This window comes from Siphateles boraxobius, unplaced genomic scaffold (genome assembly GCF_051911475.1).
Source record: "Siphateles boraxobius isolate OS27281-9 unplaced genomic scaffold, OSU_SipBor_1 11, whole genome shotgun sequence".
NCBI lineage: Eukaryota > Metazoa > Chordata > Actinopteri > Cypriniformes > Leuciscidae > Siphateles > Siphateles boraxobius.
This window is the reverse complement of record NW_027508711.1, coordinates 3,743,610-3,762,067: the sequence shown is the minus strand read 5'-3', so window position 1 is coordinate 3,762,067 and position 18,458 is coordinate 3,743,610. Positions and strand designations below refer to the sequence as shown.

At 36.0% G+C, this 18,458-nt stretch overlaps 2 protein-coding genes across 6 annotated transcripts in view; both read right to left on the bottom strand.

Annotated features, from left to right (window-relative positions):
- The window catches only part of pde8b (phosphodiesterase 8B), a 93,478-nt gene extending 91,139 nt beyond the window's left edge, over positions 1 to 2,339 (bottom strand). Inside the window, exon 1 of one of the 2 annotated variants that reach the window (XR_013187539.1) lies at positions 2,102 to 2,339. Coding sequence is in view for 1 of the 2 variants with exons in the window: in XM_077194211.1 (XP_077050326.1) it covers positions 2,102 to 2,146 (45 nt within the window). In the remaining variant the exon portion in view is untranslated. The remainder of the gene's footprint in view (positions 1 to 2,101) is intronic. The other variant, XM_077194211.1, reaches the window with a different exon arrangement.
- Positions 2,340 to 3,289: 950 nt separating this feature from the next.
- On the bottom strand, positions 3,290 to 16,825 carry aggf1 (angiogenic factor with G patch and FHA domains 1). Of its 4 annotated transcripts, none has more exons than XM_077194217.1 (16): positions 16,730 to 16,825; positions 16,587 to 16,643; positions 15,846 to 16,066; positions 15,600 to 15,699; positions 11,512 to 11,699; positions 10,146 to 10,283; positions 9,841 to 10,041; positions 9,442 to 9,508; positions 7,953 to 8,055; positions 7,826 to 7,877; positions 6,444 to 6,545; positions 6,179 to 6,344; positions 5,976 to 6,055; positions 4,022 to 4,149; positions 3,782 to 3,881; positions 3,290 to 3,689 (listed from the first exon to the last, which is right to left on the bottom strand). In XM_077194217.1, the coding sequence occupies exons 3-16, from the start codon at positions 16,047 to 16,049 to the stop codon at positions 3,483 to 3,485; spliced, it is 1,836 nt and encodes a 611-aa protein (XP_077050332.1). In that variant the 5' UTR covers positions 16,050 to 16,066; positions 16,587 to 16,643; positions 16,730 to 16,825; the 3' UTR covers positions 3,290 to 3,482. The 4 variants fall into 4 exon arrangements, with proteins under 4 accessions (XP_077050332.1, XP_077050328.1, XP_077050330.1 ...); XM_077194213.1 differs by lacking the exon at positions 9,442 to 9,508 and adding an exon at positions 8,234 to 8,744; XM_077194215.1 differs by lacking the exon at positions 9,442 to 9,508 and adding an exon at positions 8,234 to 8,744 and having other exon boundaries at positions 10,146 to 10,280.
- Between the last annotated feature and the right edge of the window lie 1,633 nt (positions 16,826 to 18,458).

The following is an 18,458-nucleotide window of genomic DNA, read 5'->3' as shown; positions in this document are numbered from 1 at the left end:
GAAGCACTAAATATAAAGGCAGTATAACAGCAGCAGTAAAATATTGTTTTTTAGTCACTGTACTCAGTGGTTTTCAGCGAATGCTTGTGCACTAATGCATAATTTCTCCTGTCCTTTACTCAAGCCTGTTAGCTTGCTGGGTAACGTTCCGTTCTCTTTTTATAGCATTTGTCTACTAAGTTTTAATTGTTTTTCAAACGCGATCTACTGCGGCTCTACGTTCACACAATTGTTTTCAGTCTTTCTATATTTATTTAATCAATTTATCCTTATATTATTCTTTTATATATTATATATAATATATATTATATTCTTTATCCTTATATTCCTTATATATAATTAATTTTAAATAAAAATTAAATGAATTATATATTTTAGATGTTTTTAGTTTGTTTTTAGTTCAGATATTCACATCTGAACAACATGTCTGTGTGTAAATTTGTTTTAACAAAAATTGTGTTAAAACATAATATGTTGGATATAATTTTTTTAACAATAATCATGTTTGTCAACTTGCCATCAGCAATTATCATTAAAAACAATGCAAATATTGATATTAGTAAAACTCAATGTGTGGCTTTTGCACTTTTTAAAGTACACTTTTACACATAAATACCCTGATTTACGGTTTTATTTAGTTATAATAAAAAAAAATCTAATTTAATTTCTATCCGATTAATCGATTAATCGAAAAAATAATCGTCCGATTAATCGATTATCAAAATAATCGTTAGTTGCAGCCCTACCATGGTCCATAATGTTTGAAGGAAACAACAACAGTGTGAGCGTGCCGCTATACGTAATGCAGTTGTCCACGTATGTCGCCATGGTTACTAGGGGCGACAATGACCAGGGACGAGACATTATTTAAAATTGAAATTTCTCTGAAATTAAAAATCTTTGGTAACTTTTGGGAAATTGTAAGTACACAACTGCAGGGAATATATCACACTGTCCAAGTGATTTTTGGATAATTTATTACAAAAAAATCATATTGTACCTTTAATGTACAATGTGACAGAAAGAATGGGAATGTGCAGTGTTACAGTACAGTGTAACATATGCGTACACCATTAAAAGCTTCAATTACTAATAATGACAGCAATGACTCAAAGGAAACCATAAGTGAAAAAACAAAAACATCTACTTTAGAGAACAAATGGTAAGCGAAAAGATTAGTTATTAGCCATTATTACTTTGCACATACACTTAAAGGAAGAGGGTAAAATGTGATACCGCCTTAATCTAGGAAAGTGAGCCAACTGAGCCAATCAAGGCTAACTGTGATTAAATAGGCTGACATACACAATAAATATAGTTTTTATAATACATTAAATACATTTATTTATTTTATTTTAATTTACATTATGTTAATCATATCAAAGCAAATGTATTCGTCTAGCCTATATATATTTATTATATTATGCTGGTAATTTACCACTGTATAACAGTTTGTATACATTATTGTAATAACCACAACCAGATATTCAGATGCACATTTCTCAAGTATTCCCCAATTACACCACTTACCCCAAGTCAAGTTCACTCTTTTTTTGGCAAAGTTATATTTTTAGGGCCCTATATAGATACTTTCTTCTCGTTTCAAGTCAAGTCAAGTCATAGGCATGTTTTATTGCCTTTATTTCAGTAGATAACGGCTATGCTAAAATACATCTGGGTATATTAGCGTTACTTCTTTGTCATTTCTTTTCGCCTAAAGGACAACTGACGTTAGTGCCACAACTTAGCCCACTCTCCCATACTGTGAACGAACTGAAAGCTGTCATGAAGAGCATTGACTAACGGATTAAGCAGTCAAGTCAAGTCAACTAACGTTATTCAGCCATTTAAACTTATTAACTGATTAATTCCACTTAACGTTACAGTAGAGAAAGAACATAACACAAGAGTAACTAGTGTTATTCTTTCAAAACGGTCACATTGGTTAAATTTAATCTAGTTTAACTAACGGTACTCTTTAACGCCAAACACCTAGTTATGAAACGACCTTCGACGGCCAGATAAAAAGCCACGCCGTGTTTTCTAAGAACCCTTTAAACGTGGGATCCTCCGGTTGTGAAGCGATCAAAGTGAATCTCACCTCTCTCCGTGGTCCGTTGGACAGCAGCTGTGTGCTCGCGCTCATCTCTGTCCGTCCACGGTCCCGACAGCTCTCAGCGGCTCGGTTACATGAAATCCCGCCTATTTAGACGTAAAACCTCGCGGAAAGCACATTTTGATAGCATTCTTACCACTACAGACAAGTCTGTCTGGGAATTTTTTGAGATTTTAAGTAGGCGACGTTTCTCTGAACTTATTCACCCACACGAACAAATTGGACTGAGCGCTCGGTCCTAGCGCCGCCGGTTCAACGTGCGCACTACTTCGAGACAAGGGAAATCTCGCGCTCACATTTCTCCTCAAATTAATAATAATTTGATTAAAGATTTTTTTTTTAAATTGACAACTACCAGTTATTATCCCAGTTGATTAAAACTAAAACATAAAAACTATATAGACACTTTCTAAAAATGGCAAACACCTAAAAATACTAAAACTTTAAAACCGAAAATATAAAAAATAAGAATATTAACACCAATATTAAAATAACACTGTTCGAGACGTTTTGCTTGTTTTAATCCAGTATATTAGATAAATGCATATTCATAATTATTTTAATTCTAACGCTAATAAAAAAACTATTATTATTATAAACAATGTCAGGTGACCTGATGAGATACACCACTGAGGAGGAGAATTAAAAAGAATACCAACAGAAAAACATTAAGGAACTTTATGATATTGAGAATTTGGGAAAATAGTCTCCTAATGCAGCAAACTTAAGGTCCTAAAATATCCTTTCGCAATATTTTTTTCTTTCGATTTTGAGCAGAGATGTGACCCAGACATGAGGTTGATACAATAAAGACAAATAAGCTGGCCACAACAGCTTTATGTGGTCAGTGAAACCAAGGTAACACTGCTTCACAATCACAACACATGGGTTTTTGTTTCCGTTTCCTATAACATAACTAATTATTTGTTGTCCATAGACAAGCAGCAGTAAGTAAACTAAGACTATAATGGAGTTGCACAACTACAGTAGTTCATTTCTGATAGGACAGGTTTAACTGCAGCCGAAATGCTGCAACATGATCCACAAAACGTGTCTTTTCAGATATTGTATGGCTACAAGTGTGGAACCTTGTGCACATATGCATCCATTAGCAAGCATCTTACACAGTATAATGCAACACTTAATATAAATTTATCAACTGGAAAGCATGACTGTTTCTTTATTGTTTATTTGTCCAAGATATTCTTTGTTATTGAATTTCACCATAAACAACAAACAAAGACTCTCTCAGACCATCAATCTTTAAAATGAACTGACATCCATTTACAAAAGTCTTCCACTGAAATTATGAATAAAAAGTTAACCTAAATAATGCCCGGCATCCGACCAAAATATCACTAAGAAGTCACTCTGTATCCTGACTTTTGACCCAGGCTTGAGGAGATTGGCTCGTTTTAGGATGGGCGGAGTCAGCCTGGCAGGCGTCAGAGAACCGTTCTCGTGCACGCTCCCAGTTCCTCTGGGTTTTGTTTCTGGCAAGTGTGGCGTCTTCTACAGACACAGCAGCTCCAGAACCAAGACCAGACTGAGCCTTGCGCATATGCAGCTGAATCTACGAGACACACACACAAAGGGAAGTGAGTGTAAATCTCATGCACTTATGTACATGACACTGTGTAAACAAATGAGGAGAAACTATATTACCGGATCCTTCATTCCAGCTCCGTCCTTGCCGAGGCCTTCTCCTCGTTTCCAGCCCATCTTCTCCAGCATCCGTCTACCCTTATTCTCATCCCCGATTTCACTATATACACACACAGTGAGAAAAAGCACAAGTCTGCAAAAACATCTTCAACCTTGATATTGTTACGCAAAAAATCTACTGCAGTGCAGATCTGTTTTACAGGGCTGTTTTACAAATGTTTGACTGAATAGGTTACGTACACATGAACAGAAGCAGGAGCATCATCTCTCTGGAACGTTCCCTCGCTTCCGACTGTCTGCCGGCGGTTTTCTGCTCTATCTCTATACCTGCTGTCCTTCAGGGCCTTCTGCTCTTCATAATCACTGCTCTGAAACACAAACACACACACACACGTAAGTCTTTATGTAAAACAAGCATAGTAAAATAATAGAAGGCACAACCAGCAGACCAATAGCAGTGCTGAAATTATGAACATCTTTAAACAAAACAACAAAATCAAGTATATTTTCAGAGATATGCCTTATGAAATATATAACACATCAACAACAACATAACAGCAATGGTATTGTAACAAACAACAACAGACTACAAGGTAAGAGTTGCAAGATTACTTAAAAATAATTAATAAAGTATCATACTTATATTAAAATAATCTAACTAACATAAAATTTAAATGCTTGCTATATATATATACATATACATACACACACACACACACACATATATACATATATATATATATATATAAAATTAAGATATGAACATAGTTATTGAAATGCCTGGAATCAAAATCTGTTAAAATAATTTAATATACTAATATGCTTAGCTTCTGGTGATACAAAAAAGTTTGAAAACAGCAGAAATATCAGTAATATTAGACTATATGAGAGGGACCTTTCCTATAGTCAGATTTTTTTAAAATGTGTTGGACACAGGGTTATTATAGTTAACTAAAACTAAAACACATTTTCATTACTTGAAATAAAATAAACATTAACTGAAAAAAGTATATATATATATATATATACACATATATATATATAAAACTAGTGCTGTCAATTAACTAATTCATTGCACATTTTTCTTTAATTAATCACAAAAAATCGCACCTAACATTAAAGTTTTTAACATATTTTTATATTGTAATAATTTCAGTTAATCTCCAAATGAATGTAGAAACAACAGATAGTTATTTTAAAATTTTGATCTAACAGGTAGGAAAAACAGAAGTTAAACACTTTACAGTCTTCAATGCATAAATTATTCATTTAATATAGATTAATCCTTATTAAAGCTACAAAAGTTATTCAGTCAAGAGCAGTGAGTGATTTTCTCTGTCTTTTGTTCTGAGATTAACATTAATCACAGATATCACATCAGCAGGTTTATTAGGCTGCTGTCACTTTAAGATCTGAAGCACATGATGCGGATCTGACACATATCCGCTGTCTTCACAACTCTTTACGGTCTTTTTAAGATTTTATTTAAATCATTTAAGATTGAGCTTACAAGGATACTCAACAAAGTGGCCATTTTGGAAAACCGTGTGTGCCGCATAAATCGTGTGTGTGAGATTAACAAATTGAGCGCCAATATAGATTTAAGTTCCTTTTTTGCATCTTATCATCTTACATGGTTTAATAGCACTTGAATGAATGATAGCGTGATCATATAAAGTAGCGCAGTCAAGATGACGGGAAAAATGAATTAATATAACTTAACGAAATAAACTAAAACTATACAGAAAAAACTAACAAAATGACAAAAATACTAAACCACTAAAACTTAAATTAAAACAGAAAATATATAAATAAAATCTAATTCAAAGTAATAACAATAATTACAATAGCAAACCAGTGATACAAAAAAAAAACACTGGTTGGACAACTTCAAGTTATGCACCAAAGTTTAATAATTTACAACAAAACCTTGAACAAAGTATGGACAACATCAATAGTGATGCTTGCCATAGCATGATATCTTGGATGACAGAACCATTGTTTTAGCGGTTAAATATTTGACCTGTTGTAGCTTGCAAGTTGCAACACCCCGGAATAGTGTGATCGTCTACTTGCTGACCAAAAGATGGCAGCACTGACCGCACACAGTTAACAAGCCAATTTAACACACCTGACTTGTGCTTTAAAACACAATTCACTACCAAAAGAGCTTGTACAGGACATAAACACTTACTTTAAGACCATATTTAACCTTCATCATCTTCAGTTCCTTCTGTCTTTGAACCTCCTTGTCTTCTTTACTGAGAACAGTTCCTGAAACATACATGTATTTCAAAAGAACATAAGCTGCAATTGGTTCATAGTTAAGCAGTTTAGAGATGTTGTATAAGATAGCAGAAGTATTGACTAATTTTTTGTCAATGTGTGCATGCATACCAGAGGTCTCATCTCTCTTATGGCGGCTCAGGTGTGCTATGATCTGTCCTGGTTCACAGCCGTCACATGTGTCAGTTCCTGAGTGGATGTGGAAGGACAACACCGTATCTCCCATCTTCACTTCATCCCCGTGGGTCAGAGGGCAAGGGTCACAGGGAACTTTAGGCTGTAGGGACAGCGACACAGACATTTACAATTCTGATAAATATCCTCATATTGAGATATGTTCAAAAGGATTCTGGGATACAACAGCTGTTTGATTTACCTGTAGTATTCTGTTCCCATTGAGGACAGTGCCATTCTGACTGCCCTGATCTATCAGCATATAACACTGCTGATCCTGGTCAAAATAAACTTCTGCATGGGACTACACACACACAAAAAGACCAACAAAAAAAAAAAGGAGAGAGAGAGAGATGTGTAATATAGTAAATATGCTCAGAGTAAATATGCTGTTAAAATGAATTCAAAATTGACCCCTATTTCCCTCAGAAATACACTACTGTTCAAAAGTTTGGGGTCAGTAAGATTTTTTTAAAATAAATTACTACTTTTATTCAGCAAAGATGCATTAAATGTATCAAAACAGTAAAGACTATTTAAAAAAAAATGCTTAAATGTTTTTTAAAACTTTCTATTCATCAAAGAATCCTGAAAAAAATGTGTACGTTTTCATCATTGATATATAATAGATAATTCAGCATTTTAGAATCATTTCTGAAGGATCATGTGACACTGAAGACTGGAGTAATGATGCTATAAAATTCAGCTTAGATCAATGGAATAAATTACATTTTAAAATATTAAAATAATATATATATACATATGTAATATGTATGCATATTACAAAAGTAAAATGGGCTGCAACTGAAGGTTTAAAATACTTGACAAAATCTAAGTAAAATAAATTTTTAAAATAAATATATACAAATTATTATTATAACTGAAACTAAAACAATAAAATGTTACTTGAAATAAAATAAACATACTTTTTTTAAACTTTTTATTTCAGGTAGTATTAAAGTCCACCTGCGGTGAGTGAGTGGAGACAGGGCTAATTTGCATATTCATATAACCGCATATACTAAATGATGCAAAGATGTAGAGTTACATTCAAGCTATTTTAAGCCAAGAAGAATAGTTTTTTTTAAATGTGTAACTTTGGTGATCAAAGATGAGTTTTAAGGGATATAATTATTGATTACAAGGGGACTTTAAGGCAACATTTCCCATTTCCATTTAGTTTAACTACATGTACTAAAAAATACTAAAACTGAAATAAATTAATAAAAACTATATATATATATACATATTTTACCAAACCAAAACCTAAGAAAACGTACAAACGCTCAAAATTACTGAAACTGAAAATAAACATTACACAAACATGAAATCTAATTCAAAATATTAATAAAAACTATAATCGTATCTCCAAGATACTGTGCAATTACTCCTGGGATTTAGAGAATATGTTTCAGTGTACTGAATAGACCTTCTATTAATGCATGACTATTAACTGAAGCCCATCACCAATAAGACATTAGGCCACAAAAATGCATGAATCTCATTACTTTAGATTGTTTAATGTCATAGTAAAAGTGCTTTTTGTCAAGAATGTTTGTCTGTAGTTGGATTTGAGTGTTTTACCTTACTGACTCCCATCTCAGGGATTCTGATGGCATGATTCATGTCCTTCTCTCTGCAAACAGATACACAAAAACATGTTAAAGAACATAATGGATGAACAGAACCACACACAGAGAACTATACTGACCGGCCGATCGTGGCGACTGTGTCAGCCGTGAGGATGAAGAGTGTTCCGGTTTGCAGAACAGGAGAGCGAACCACAGTTACCCGAACACATGGCGGCCAGGCTTCTGAAACATAAAAGTCACAAACATTACGGTTACGGAAAGACAAAAATAAAATCCTACTGTAATGCGCGCATTCACCTGATGCACATTCAATTTAACACTGCATCTATAAACGGTCAATATCAATCAAACAGCCACCAGGGGGCGTAGTGTTCAATTCCCTCTGAATGTGCCTCCTCACCTTCCTCCTGTATCTGCATTTCCAGTTCTCTTTCAGGACTGTCATGTGCTGGTTGGTCGGCGGGAGATGCAGCAGAGGATGATGAAGAAGGTTCGTTTCCCCCATCTGACTCTGTGATCTCGCCTTCCTCCGGCTCGCTCTCACCGCTCATGTTATCAGAGCGTGACTTCCGGTCTCTGCGAGTCTCAGAACGTGACCTCTTCTTCTCTTTTCTCTTCTTCCTCTTCCTGCTGTGTGTGTCATCTGAATTGGACCCGTTCTCTCTCCGCCTCCTGCTGTGCGAGTCATCAGAGGGCGACTCGCTCCGCCTCCGGGTTTTCTTTCTGTTCGTAGAGCGCTCTTTGCTTCTGTCACGGCTCTTGGTCCGCCTGGATAGTTCTGTACCGCTGGGTCGCTGGGGGCTTCGGGACCGAGACTTTCGTCCTTTTTTAAATGATGACGCATCATCCTTCTTACTTCTGTGGTGATTTTCAGACTGTCTGTCAATCTCAGACCCCACCTCTTTATAGTCCTGTCAGTAAGCAAAGACTTAGCCAATCAGGACGTCACCAATAGTGACGTCACATTGTTTTGATGTGGCAATATAAGATTTGTTTTGGCTTTCAAGTTTCATTTGAGTCTCAGTTTTGAGTCAGTTCAAGAAAATGTAATATATGATGCAAAACCACCATCTAAATCATCAACATCCAAACAGCACTTTCCAATCTGGCTCAAGCCTTACATCATAGTTTGATGTCATTTTCACCACTTTATTGTAAAAAAAAAAGAAATCAGGTGAATCAGAGAAGAGTTTGGCATGGGACAAAGAAATCCAGATTTGAAGAAACAAGCATGTGTGCAAACTGCTTGGCCACAGCTCTGACACCACATGATGTCATTGCCCAGTCAAAACACAACCAGAAATGTTAAATGAAAAATTTTTTTTATGAAGACCAGGTTATTTCAGGACTCTTTGATGAATAGAAAGTTCAAAGGAACCGTTTTCTCTAACAATATAAAATTCTTTACTGGTAAACTGAATTTAATGCATCCTTGCTAAAAGTATTAGTATATAAAAAAATAGTACTGACCCCAAACATTTGAATAGTAAGGTTAATTAAACCAAAATTAAAGAAGATGCACTGAATGACTTTAGCTTGTTACGACCATTTAGGGGGGAAAAAATACTAAAACTCTATATAACTTTAAAACTATAAACAAGTGCATACCTCTCACTCCAACCAGTCTCAAATGTTCTATCTTCAACTGAGCCATTGAGCAAGTCAAATCCTGAACCTACAGCGAAAGAAGAGCACACGGTCAGCTCCATCAGCCATTACATTTTCAGAATTGCTTGACGGACCTTCTTCTGAGACCAGACTGTTCTACGGACCCTCACAATCAACAACCACTATTCAATGAGAACAAGAACCAGAAGCCAAAAAGTTGTCTGTGATTGAAACAATACTGAAAACTGAGACTCAAAATGGTGGAAACTTGATTCAGAATCTCAACTTGAACTTGAAATGGGAAATCAAGTTGAGGAAGGTGAGAGGGATTGAGTCAACCACTAAATCTCTGTAATTACAGAACTATGTAAAGAGAATGTGTGTCTGTGTGCATCTCACCCCTCCATCAGGACAGGAAGCTCTATCTGTGTTCTTCACCGACTTCCTGTTTTTCCAATCTTTGGTCTTCCTCTGTGGCGTCTGCTCCACTTCGGGCTGTGCTGTAGGCACCTCTATCCTAGAGTGGAATTGGTATTTCCCGCTTTCTGGGTCGTAGTAATAGTACATTCCAGTGTTAGCATCATAGTACAGCTGACTGGACTGGTGGAAAAGAGGAAAAAACACATTAACACAGGCGATTAAGATTACACATGTCAAATACACAAATAACAGCAGTCAAACATCCCCAGAGAAAAACAACTTACAGAGTCGTAGTAAAATCCAGTGCTGTGGTCGTAATACATGCCGGAACTTTCATCAAACACAAAGTTGGTCTGGTTCAACGCTTCCTCTGCTGTTGCTCTCAGCATGTCTGCTATAGAGCCGCCTTCACCAGAGGCATCCTGAGAACAAACACAGTGTACACAGTACAGAAACTGCCTAATAATTATTCACATTACAAGCTGTCAATTGCTTATATTTGTTTTGCCTATATGTTTGATTTTTTTGATCATACTTGTAAGACTGTTTTGGCTGTATGTTGTGGTATTGTGGCTATGTTTTTAACTTCTGGAAATCTGTTAGTATAACTTAACTATAATTTAGATGATTTTGGCCTTATTTAATTTTTTTTGTGACAAGTTGTATCACTTTATATAATACAACTAAATTATTTTATATAATTTTTAGGTATTAAATATTAGCTTTGATGCTACATTATTTTAGCCATAATATAGATTGTTTCGTTTTTACTATATTTCAGATTATATTGGCTATGTTTTAAACGTTCTGCATTATGTTGGATTAATTTGGCCTTAAGGCCCATTCACACCAAGGACGATAACTAAAAAGATAACGATAAAGATATAGTTCTAAAATCTTTCTCAATATTAAAGAATATCAGAGTTCACATCAAAGCTATAACAATAACGGCACAGAGAAATTATTTGGTTAGAATCGCTATCAGAACGATTTTAACCAGCTGATGAATGATAAAAACATTGACAGCCAATCAGAATCCATCCTGCTGTATCGAGCCTGAGCATTTAAAGTGGCAGACAAGCACGTGCTTAGAATAAACAGAACAATATCGTCCGCTAGTGTGGACGCTAATAAAGTTATCTTTATAGTTATCATTCTTGGTGTAAACGGACCCATTAGAGTTACATTTTGCAAAGGATTGTTTTGTTAAATTAAATTGTTTTGGCCATATTTTGACGCATTGTGATATGTTATATGATCTTGCCAATGACAGAAATAGCTTTGGCAATATTTTAGACATTTGCTCGTATGTTGGATAAATCTGGCTTTGATTTAGACTGCCAAATTATATTTTACACTGTGCTGGATTATTCTGGGGGGTGACTTCCTGGGACAAATTGTTCAGAGTAATTTCGGTGGAAATGCGGCTATAGAGAAGACATCATTCACATTTTATTTGACCACAATATTAACTTAAAACACTCTTTTTAGAAACTTTCTGAAAGATGTACAACAGGATTTTGTAGAATTCAACTGAATATGCAACATGCAAACCATGTCAATACCAACATTAATAAATGCCAAGATCTGTTATCAGAATTAAATAACATTTAAATAAGTAGTAGCCTAAATAAGTAACACTTCTCATACCTCTGTTTGTGGAAAGTCACTTGATTCATTTGGTTGCTCAGGATTGGCTGGTGCCGTCTCAGCTGTTACTGAATGGTCCTCAGTGTGTTCAAAACACTCTTGTGTTTCTATGACAACATTCTCCTGTGTTTCTGCTGTTGTCTCTGTTCCTGACTGGTAGTATCCACCATAGTAATAATTATAATAATCTGTTTCAGGAAGAAAATAACATTTAAACCTCACATATATGGTTTGGATGATTGGAATATTCCAGGGATATTTCAGCCAAAAATGAAAATTCTGTCATCGTTTACTCACTCCTGTCATTCCAAATCCACAATACTTAAGTTCATCTTCAGAACGCAAATTATGATTTTTTTTTTATGAAATCTGAGAGATTTCTGTCTCTATTGAACGTCTATTCACCCAAAACCCTGACACTTCAAAACGTTCAGAAACAAGATCGTAAAATAAATCCTTACGAACCGAGTGTTTAGTCCAAGTCTTCTGAAGAGAAACGATCGCTTTATGATGAACATACTGAATTTAGGCTCTTATTCACATATAAACATTGATCAGCGAACAATGTTGACAGCATTCAGGTTTTGTAAACAGAAGCGAAAGCATGCTCGCTTGACGTGTGAGAACCAGTGAAGGTCACTCTCGCGAGTTACACAACACGTTCTGCAAGAACTAATGAGGTTTGTTCTCACGCGTCAAGCAAGTACATTTAAAATCCTGTTTATGTTCACTGATCAATGCTTATATGTGTATAAAAGCCTAAACTCCTCTTTATCATATAAAATGATCGTGTCTCTTCAGAAGACTTGGACTAAACTGCTCAATTCATAATTTATTTTACGATCTGTTTATGAACATTTTGAAGTGTCACATCGTCCCTCTACGAGAGGATCATTTTTGTCTTTTAGAATGCAGTGGGATTATGATAAAAATATGAAACTCAATGAGAAGGCTGCTTTCAATTTCAAATACTCACACGCACTTTATGAAGAGTGCTTGTGCATGCGGCTGTGTGCAACTCTGTGTAAGTGGTTAAATGTATTTGCATTTCAAGCTTTTATGATGGTAAATTAATGTAAACACAGTCAGTTATGACTTAAGGGATTAGACTAGACAAAAACTTATATTTCAAAAGAGATCTGTGCAATAGTGTGAATGCAGCTTATTAGATCTCTCGCTGTCAATGATGTCATCATTAAAGTCCCTGTAAAGGCAATTCTAAAAAAAAAAATCTAAACACATTATAAATGTTAGAAATGTGTTGCTAAAACATTAAAGACTGTGAAGTACTGAATTGTGGAGCTAGACCGTTAAACAGTTTTTCACCGTTGCTGTGTTCCGGATTTTTTGGGCGGGGCGAAAATGGGGTCCTGATGACGCACTGGAGCCCCTGGACACGCCCCTACTTGATGACGCACTGGAGCCCCTGAGCTCCTGGACACGCCCCTACTTGATGACGCACTGGAGCCACTGAGTCTGGCCCCTCCCCTAACAATATAAATAGAGCACTTTCACAGTTTGCCGCTCAATCGCGAGTTACTGTCAGTATTATTAGTTACTACAGCCTACAGTTTGCTAGCTAGCTATGCCTTCGTCACGGAAATGCGCACTACCTGGATGCGATCACCAGTGTTGGGCAGTAACGCGTTACTAGTAACGCATTACTGTACCGCAGTTACTTTTGACAGTAACTCATACTGTAACGCATTACTTTTTAAATAAATTAACTCCGTTACCGTTACCATATGGTGCGTTGTCCGTTACTTTTTTTAATTAATTAATTTTGGCTGAAGTATAGCCTACAGCCTAACATGTTTGCAGCAGCGACGCATTGTAGGATTGGTGGTAGGGTTGCTTGCCACCCGTCCCTTAAAATACGGAATTGTCCCGTATTTACAAGTAAAATGATGCGTCCCGTATCAAATCAATAAGGGAAGCGATTTGTCCCGTATTTTACATAAGGCCCACACATAGCCTAGTTGGATAAAAACGTAAGGATTTACTATACTAATAGCAAATAGCCTATAAAGAAATCAATTTCACAATAATGTTACATTATGATTAGAATCAAATGAATTTTGTCCATTTTCTAAGCTTAGAATATGCACATTTATACGGGCTGAATTTTATAGGCCTAAAATATTGTTTAGTAATTCTGTGAATTACACTGCGCAAACCAAAGTAATACTACCCACCGGATGAAGAAGGGTTGGCTCTCAGTCTCCACAGAACAAAATATTTATTTTATTTTATTTTTAGTGTTCGCATTTATGAGGAAGAAACAATGTTACGGACGTGACAGTTCTCCGTACGTGAGCGCTCTGAAAGCGCCACTAAACTATGCTTTAAAACTTTCACATAGACATCAAACAGAAAGCACAAAACCTTTCTTTAAAGTGAATTTCGTTTTGTATTAATTGTATCTTAATTTTAATCAATGTTTCATCAACCAATTGCCCGGATTTAATAAATAAGAAGTAAATACAGCAGACGATAGATAATCACGAAACGGAGGCGCCAGCGCGTGAACTGGAGCTCGTCTCATAAATGAACCGAAACTCGGCGTATAAGGTAACCTACTTGCCTCACAGACATGTCTACTTTTAAACAGAACAATTCAAAACGAAACAAAACAGACTACAGACTGCTCTCTGCTTATGTAATCCATATGAAATGTGCATTTCTCTCTGGCGCGTTCACTACTGCGAAGATCGCGAGTCAGCATAGCGAGTCACCTCAGAAATCATTGTGATATATTCAGTTTGTGCTGGTCTGACTTAAATAAAATAGTGTTTAAAAATTACTTTCTGTTTAAGTCAGTTTTGTGTTTGTGTAGACCATAACGCATAAAAGAGCATTAATGGGAACATTAAAGAATGTTTTTTTTTAAAGTAACTAAAAAGTTACTTTTAACAGTAATGCATTACTTTTTGGTGTAAGTAATCAACAAAGTAATTGAGATACTTTTTGAATGAGGTAACTAGTAACTGTAACTAGTTACTATATCTTAGTAACTAGCACAACACTGGCGATCACGTATAAAACAGATCAGTGTCCTTATTTAAATTCCCAAAAAAAGATCACATCAAGAAGAGGTGGATTCATTTTGTGAAGAGCCACCTTGATGGAGAGCTTTGGATCACCGCCATCACCCGCCTCTGTAGTGATCATTTTACACGGGATAGTTTTATAAACTTTCGTCGGAGACAACTGGGATTCACTGATAATCCGCTGTTACTGGTGAATGGGGCCGAACCGACTATCTAACGCCTCGGCCTTCATCCTCACGTCGCGCCGACAACTGGTGCCATCATCGGCAGTGCGTGCCCACCGTGCGAGCATCCATTCCGGCTGTAGCGGTGACAGTTGAGTGTGGCGACGGCAGCTTTCCCGCGAGTGGGCGTGGTTTCAGCGCAGCCAGCGGACACGCCCCCAGCGTTTGAGAGCAGAGACTACCGCTCATTTTTTCAAGATTTGGATAGCTTATTTTATGTACTTGCCGGGGTTTTTTTATCATTTAAATTTGGCTGGGTGGCTAATAACACATTTTTCTGTGGTGTGACAAACTCAGAACACATACTTAATTTTGACTTTACAGGGACTTTAATAATCAAACAACAGTAAAGCTGATAAAGAGAATAATCACTCACAGCTCTTGAATGGAAAATGTTCAGATACTCTTAAATACTGAAAGCATTCTTTGTTTATTGATTGCAACACGTTTCTATGTTCTTTATTGTTTAGGCTACAACTTGTTTTTATGTTTTGAAGCTATATTCGTTTTTACATTTAAAACTCTTAAGATACAATTGTTTTAAACCAATTTTGAATTGAAACTCCAATTCCTAATGTGGACAAGTTCTAGCTGTTGTGGTGCAACGCGACAACGGTTGTGTCCAGTGTAGACACGTGTGAAGAGACTTTCAATGGAGGGACAAAAATGTTTTAAGTTTCATTAAATATATCTCAATTTGTGTTCCGAAAATTAACTCAATTCTTATGAGTTTGGAACGACATGAGGGTGAGTAAATGGTGACAGTTTTCATTTTTGCATAAACTTTTTGTACAATGAAATAAAATAGACTCACCTGTCTCTGTCCAGGTATACTCCTCCGTCTGAGTCTCAGAATCAACTTTCTCCCTCTCTCTTTTCTTTCGCTCATGGATTTCTTCACTCAGTTTATCAACCTACATCACAAGGATCAAAAGCAATGTTATCAACAATGTTCTTGTGTTTTTGGGAGTACACTAATCATAAAAATGGCCTAAAAAGGTAACAGTCTTGTTTTCACAAAAAAGCAACTGCCCCTGTTCTCCACGAGCACCTAGCTCACCTGCTGTCTGAGATCTTCATTGTAGCTTTCTGTGGTCTTCTGAAGCCGTTCGCTTTGGCTGAGCTGTTTCTGTAGCTTCAGAAGTTCATCTTTACATGCCTTCAGATCCTGTCGCAGCGCCTCCGCTTGTGATCTCAATGAAACGAGCTCTGCTTGCAAACCCTGATGATTGGGTTCAGGGTCTGGTTTTCCGTCTGCAGCCATTGCTGAGGATCTTCTACCTAAAATGTAGATTAGAATAAGAAAGTATAGTTTACTAAAATTATTGTTCTTTAGATTCAAATCAACCTGTAACACATTAAATATAATCATAATAAAATGACACACTGGAAAAATTATTATTAACTTACTTCAGTATTTTTTCTCTTAAAACAAGTCATCTCATTTGTGTCCATTTACATCCAGTCTCAATCTAAGACAAAACTCTATTCACCCTCGCATAACATCATTAATTCTTAAAAATAGGTCTTTAAAAGTAAAAATATAGAGCTGCATTTGTTTTTTTAGTAAGTGAGTTCCTAGCAAACATCATATTTGGGGGTACCTTGCAGTAAGAGTAAATTATGCATAAACTGATACCAATTAAACGACAATAATCTGAGCACAAATTCACAACAGTCAACCAAACGACTCCTCTAATTTTATATACAGTTTAAAACATATGATAAGAGTATGCTAATAAATAGAAAAGTTGTAATTTGAACTAGGGCACATTTAAATTTTATTGCACATTATCCTCACCGATTTAAACCACCGGTTTTCTCTGCGCGTTACCAGATTTCCTGCGTGCGCGTCAATCTGCAAATCAAAGATAAACATCATATGACGAGCGTGCATTGGACACATATTCGTGTAGAAGTTTGTGTTATCGTAAAGTGCGTTACAGGGAACAAACGCGATGAACTTTAATCCCACTTCAACGGACGCTGCCATACTTTCACTATGTGATGTCATGGCTTACTAATTCCTGCATCACTTCCGTTTCTTCTATAACGCCACAGTGCCCCTAGTGTAAAACATGCTAACTGCACTGTCACTGAAGAACCTTTACAAGGACATTACAAATATATATATAAATATATACAGGACTTTAATAAAAAAAACAAATAGATATCATAGGTAGGCCTATACCAAAATGTTTGGGCGTTTGGCTAAGACAGCATCTTTTCCTTTTTCAATATGCAAATAAACCAGACTGGGGATAATTACAGTTGCCCATGATTTACAAACAAAATGAATAATAAATCAGAAAGTAGGCCTATATATAATATAAACAAAACCATCCTGTGGTATAACATGGTTGAGAAACGAATGTGCAAAGTTTGGGTCAGGTATGCTTAGGAAGTTGTAGGCACTGCAAGTAGCCTACAAATAAATTAAAATAAAGATATTGTTCAGCCTTTTATCAGTTACAAAGGACATCAAATAAGAAAATAAGCCTGAAACCTAAATAACATTTATAACTTAATAACTTTTTTTCCCCCACGTGACCCCTATAAATTGGCTGTGTTGTTTTTAATAAAGTGTCTACTTTATACCGAAGAAGCTCAAAGCCTAAGAAACATATTTGAAACATTGAGTGACAGTTTGATTTTGGGCAGCAGAGGGCAGTACAGGCCCTTATTTTCAAATATTTTGAACAAACTGATCTCTCTGTGTTGAATGTGACCACCTTCCTGTCTAAAACGTTCTGAGTTTGAAAGCCAAACTGCCCGTGACCCTCATGAAGCAATTTTATTCACTATATAAGAATATAAAATCAAATTAAAACTGTATTTATTCTAACACCTGTGTCAGGCAGCATGGTAAAGAAGACGAGACCACAGGTGCATTTATTTTGAGAGAAGCTTAGAGCAATGTAATAGACAGGAAATAAAAGACTAACAGCCAGATGAAATTAAGGGTGAGAGATTTGATTTTCTTTCCCCTAGCGTATGTCGCCTCAAGCGTTAGCTAATTGACATTTGCATCAAGAGCATAAGAAGGCCTAACGGAAGTACATACCTTATTAAAAACAAAACTGCAAACAAGACATCTGTGAGGCAGAAACTTAACAATTTACAAAAGCAGGATGTTCATCACATGAAGAAGGGTTTATTTAATTAGCCTACTCCACTACAGTCAGAGTTGAAACTTCATGAAATTGACAGGTTGAGAACTTGTCATGAGTGACACACAGATAAGCACATACACACTCATTCAGCGGACACACTAACAGCTGACACTGATGACAGAACGTGTGAGTGTCATGACCCACAAGTAAACCCTTCCCAAAAACAGTACATTACAGTAAACCATTCATCTCCGTTGACTTATGCAATATTTGCACATCAATTTACTTTGCATTATAGCTTTGAGCATATAAACGTGATTAGTGGTATTCGTGAAGTCAAGCATCACTACTACTTATACTTAGGATTACTGATTCAAAGTCTGATTTAAAGAAAATATTTTCTTCTCTGTTGTGATGTATATCCAAGTAAAATGGCTTCTTGAATGATAGAAAATGTAGAGCGAGGCTGCATCCGAAATCACTGATTAAATGATTCCTATTAAAATGACCGGATTTTGCCTGCAAAAATTCGCCAAACACTGGTAAATGTTACTCCACCA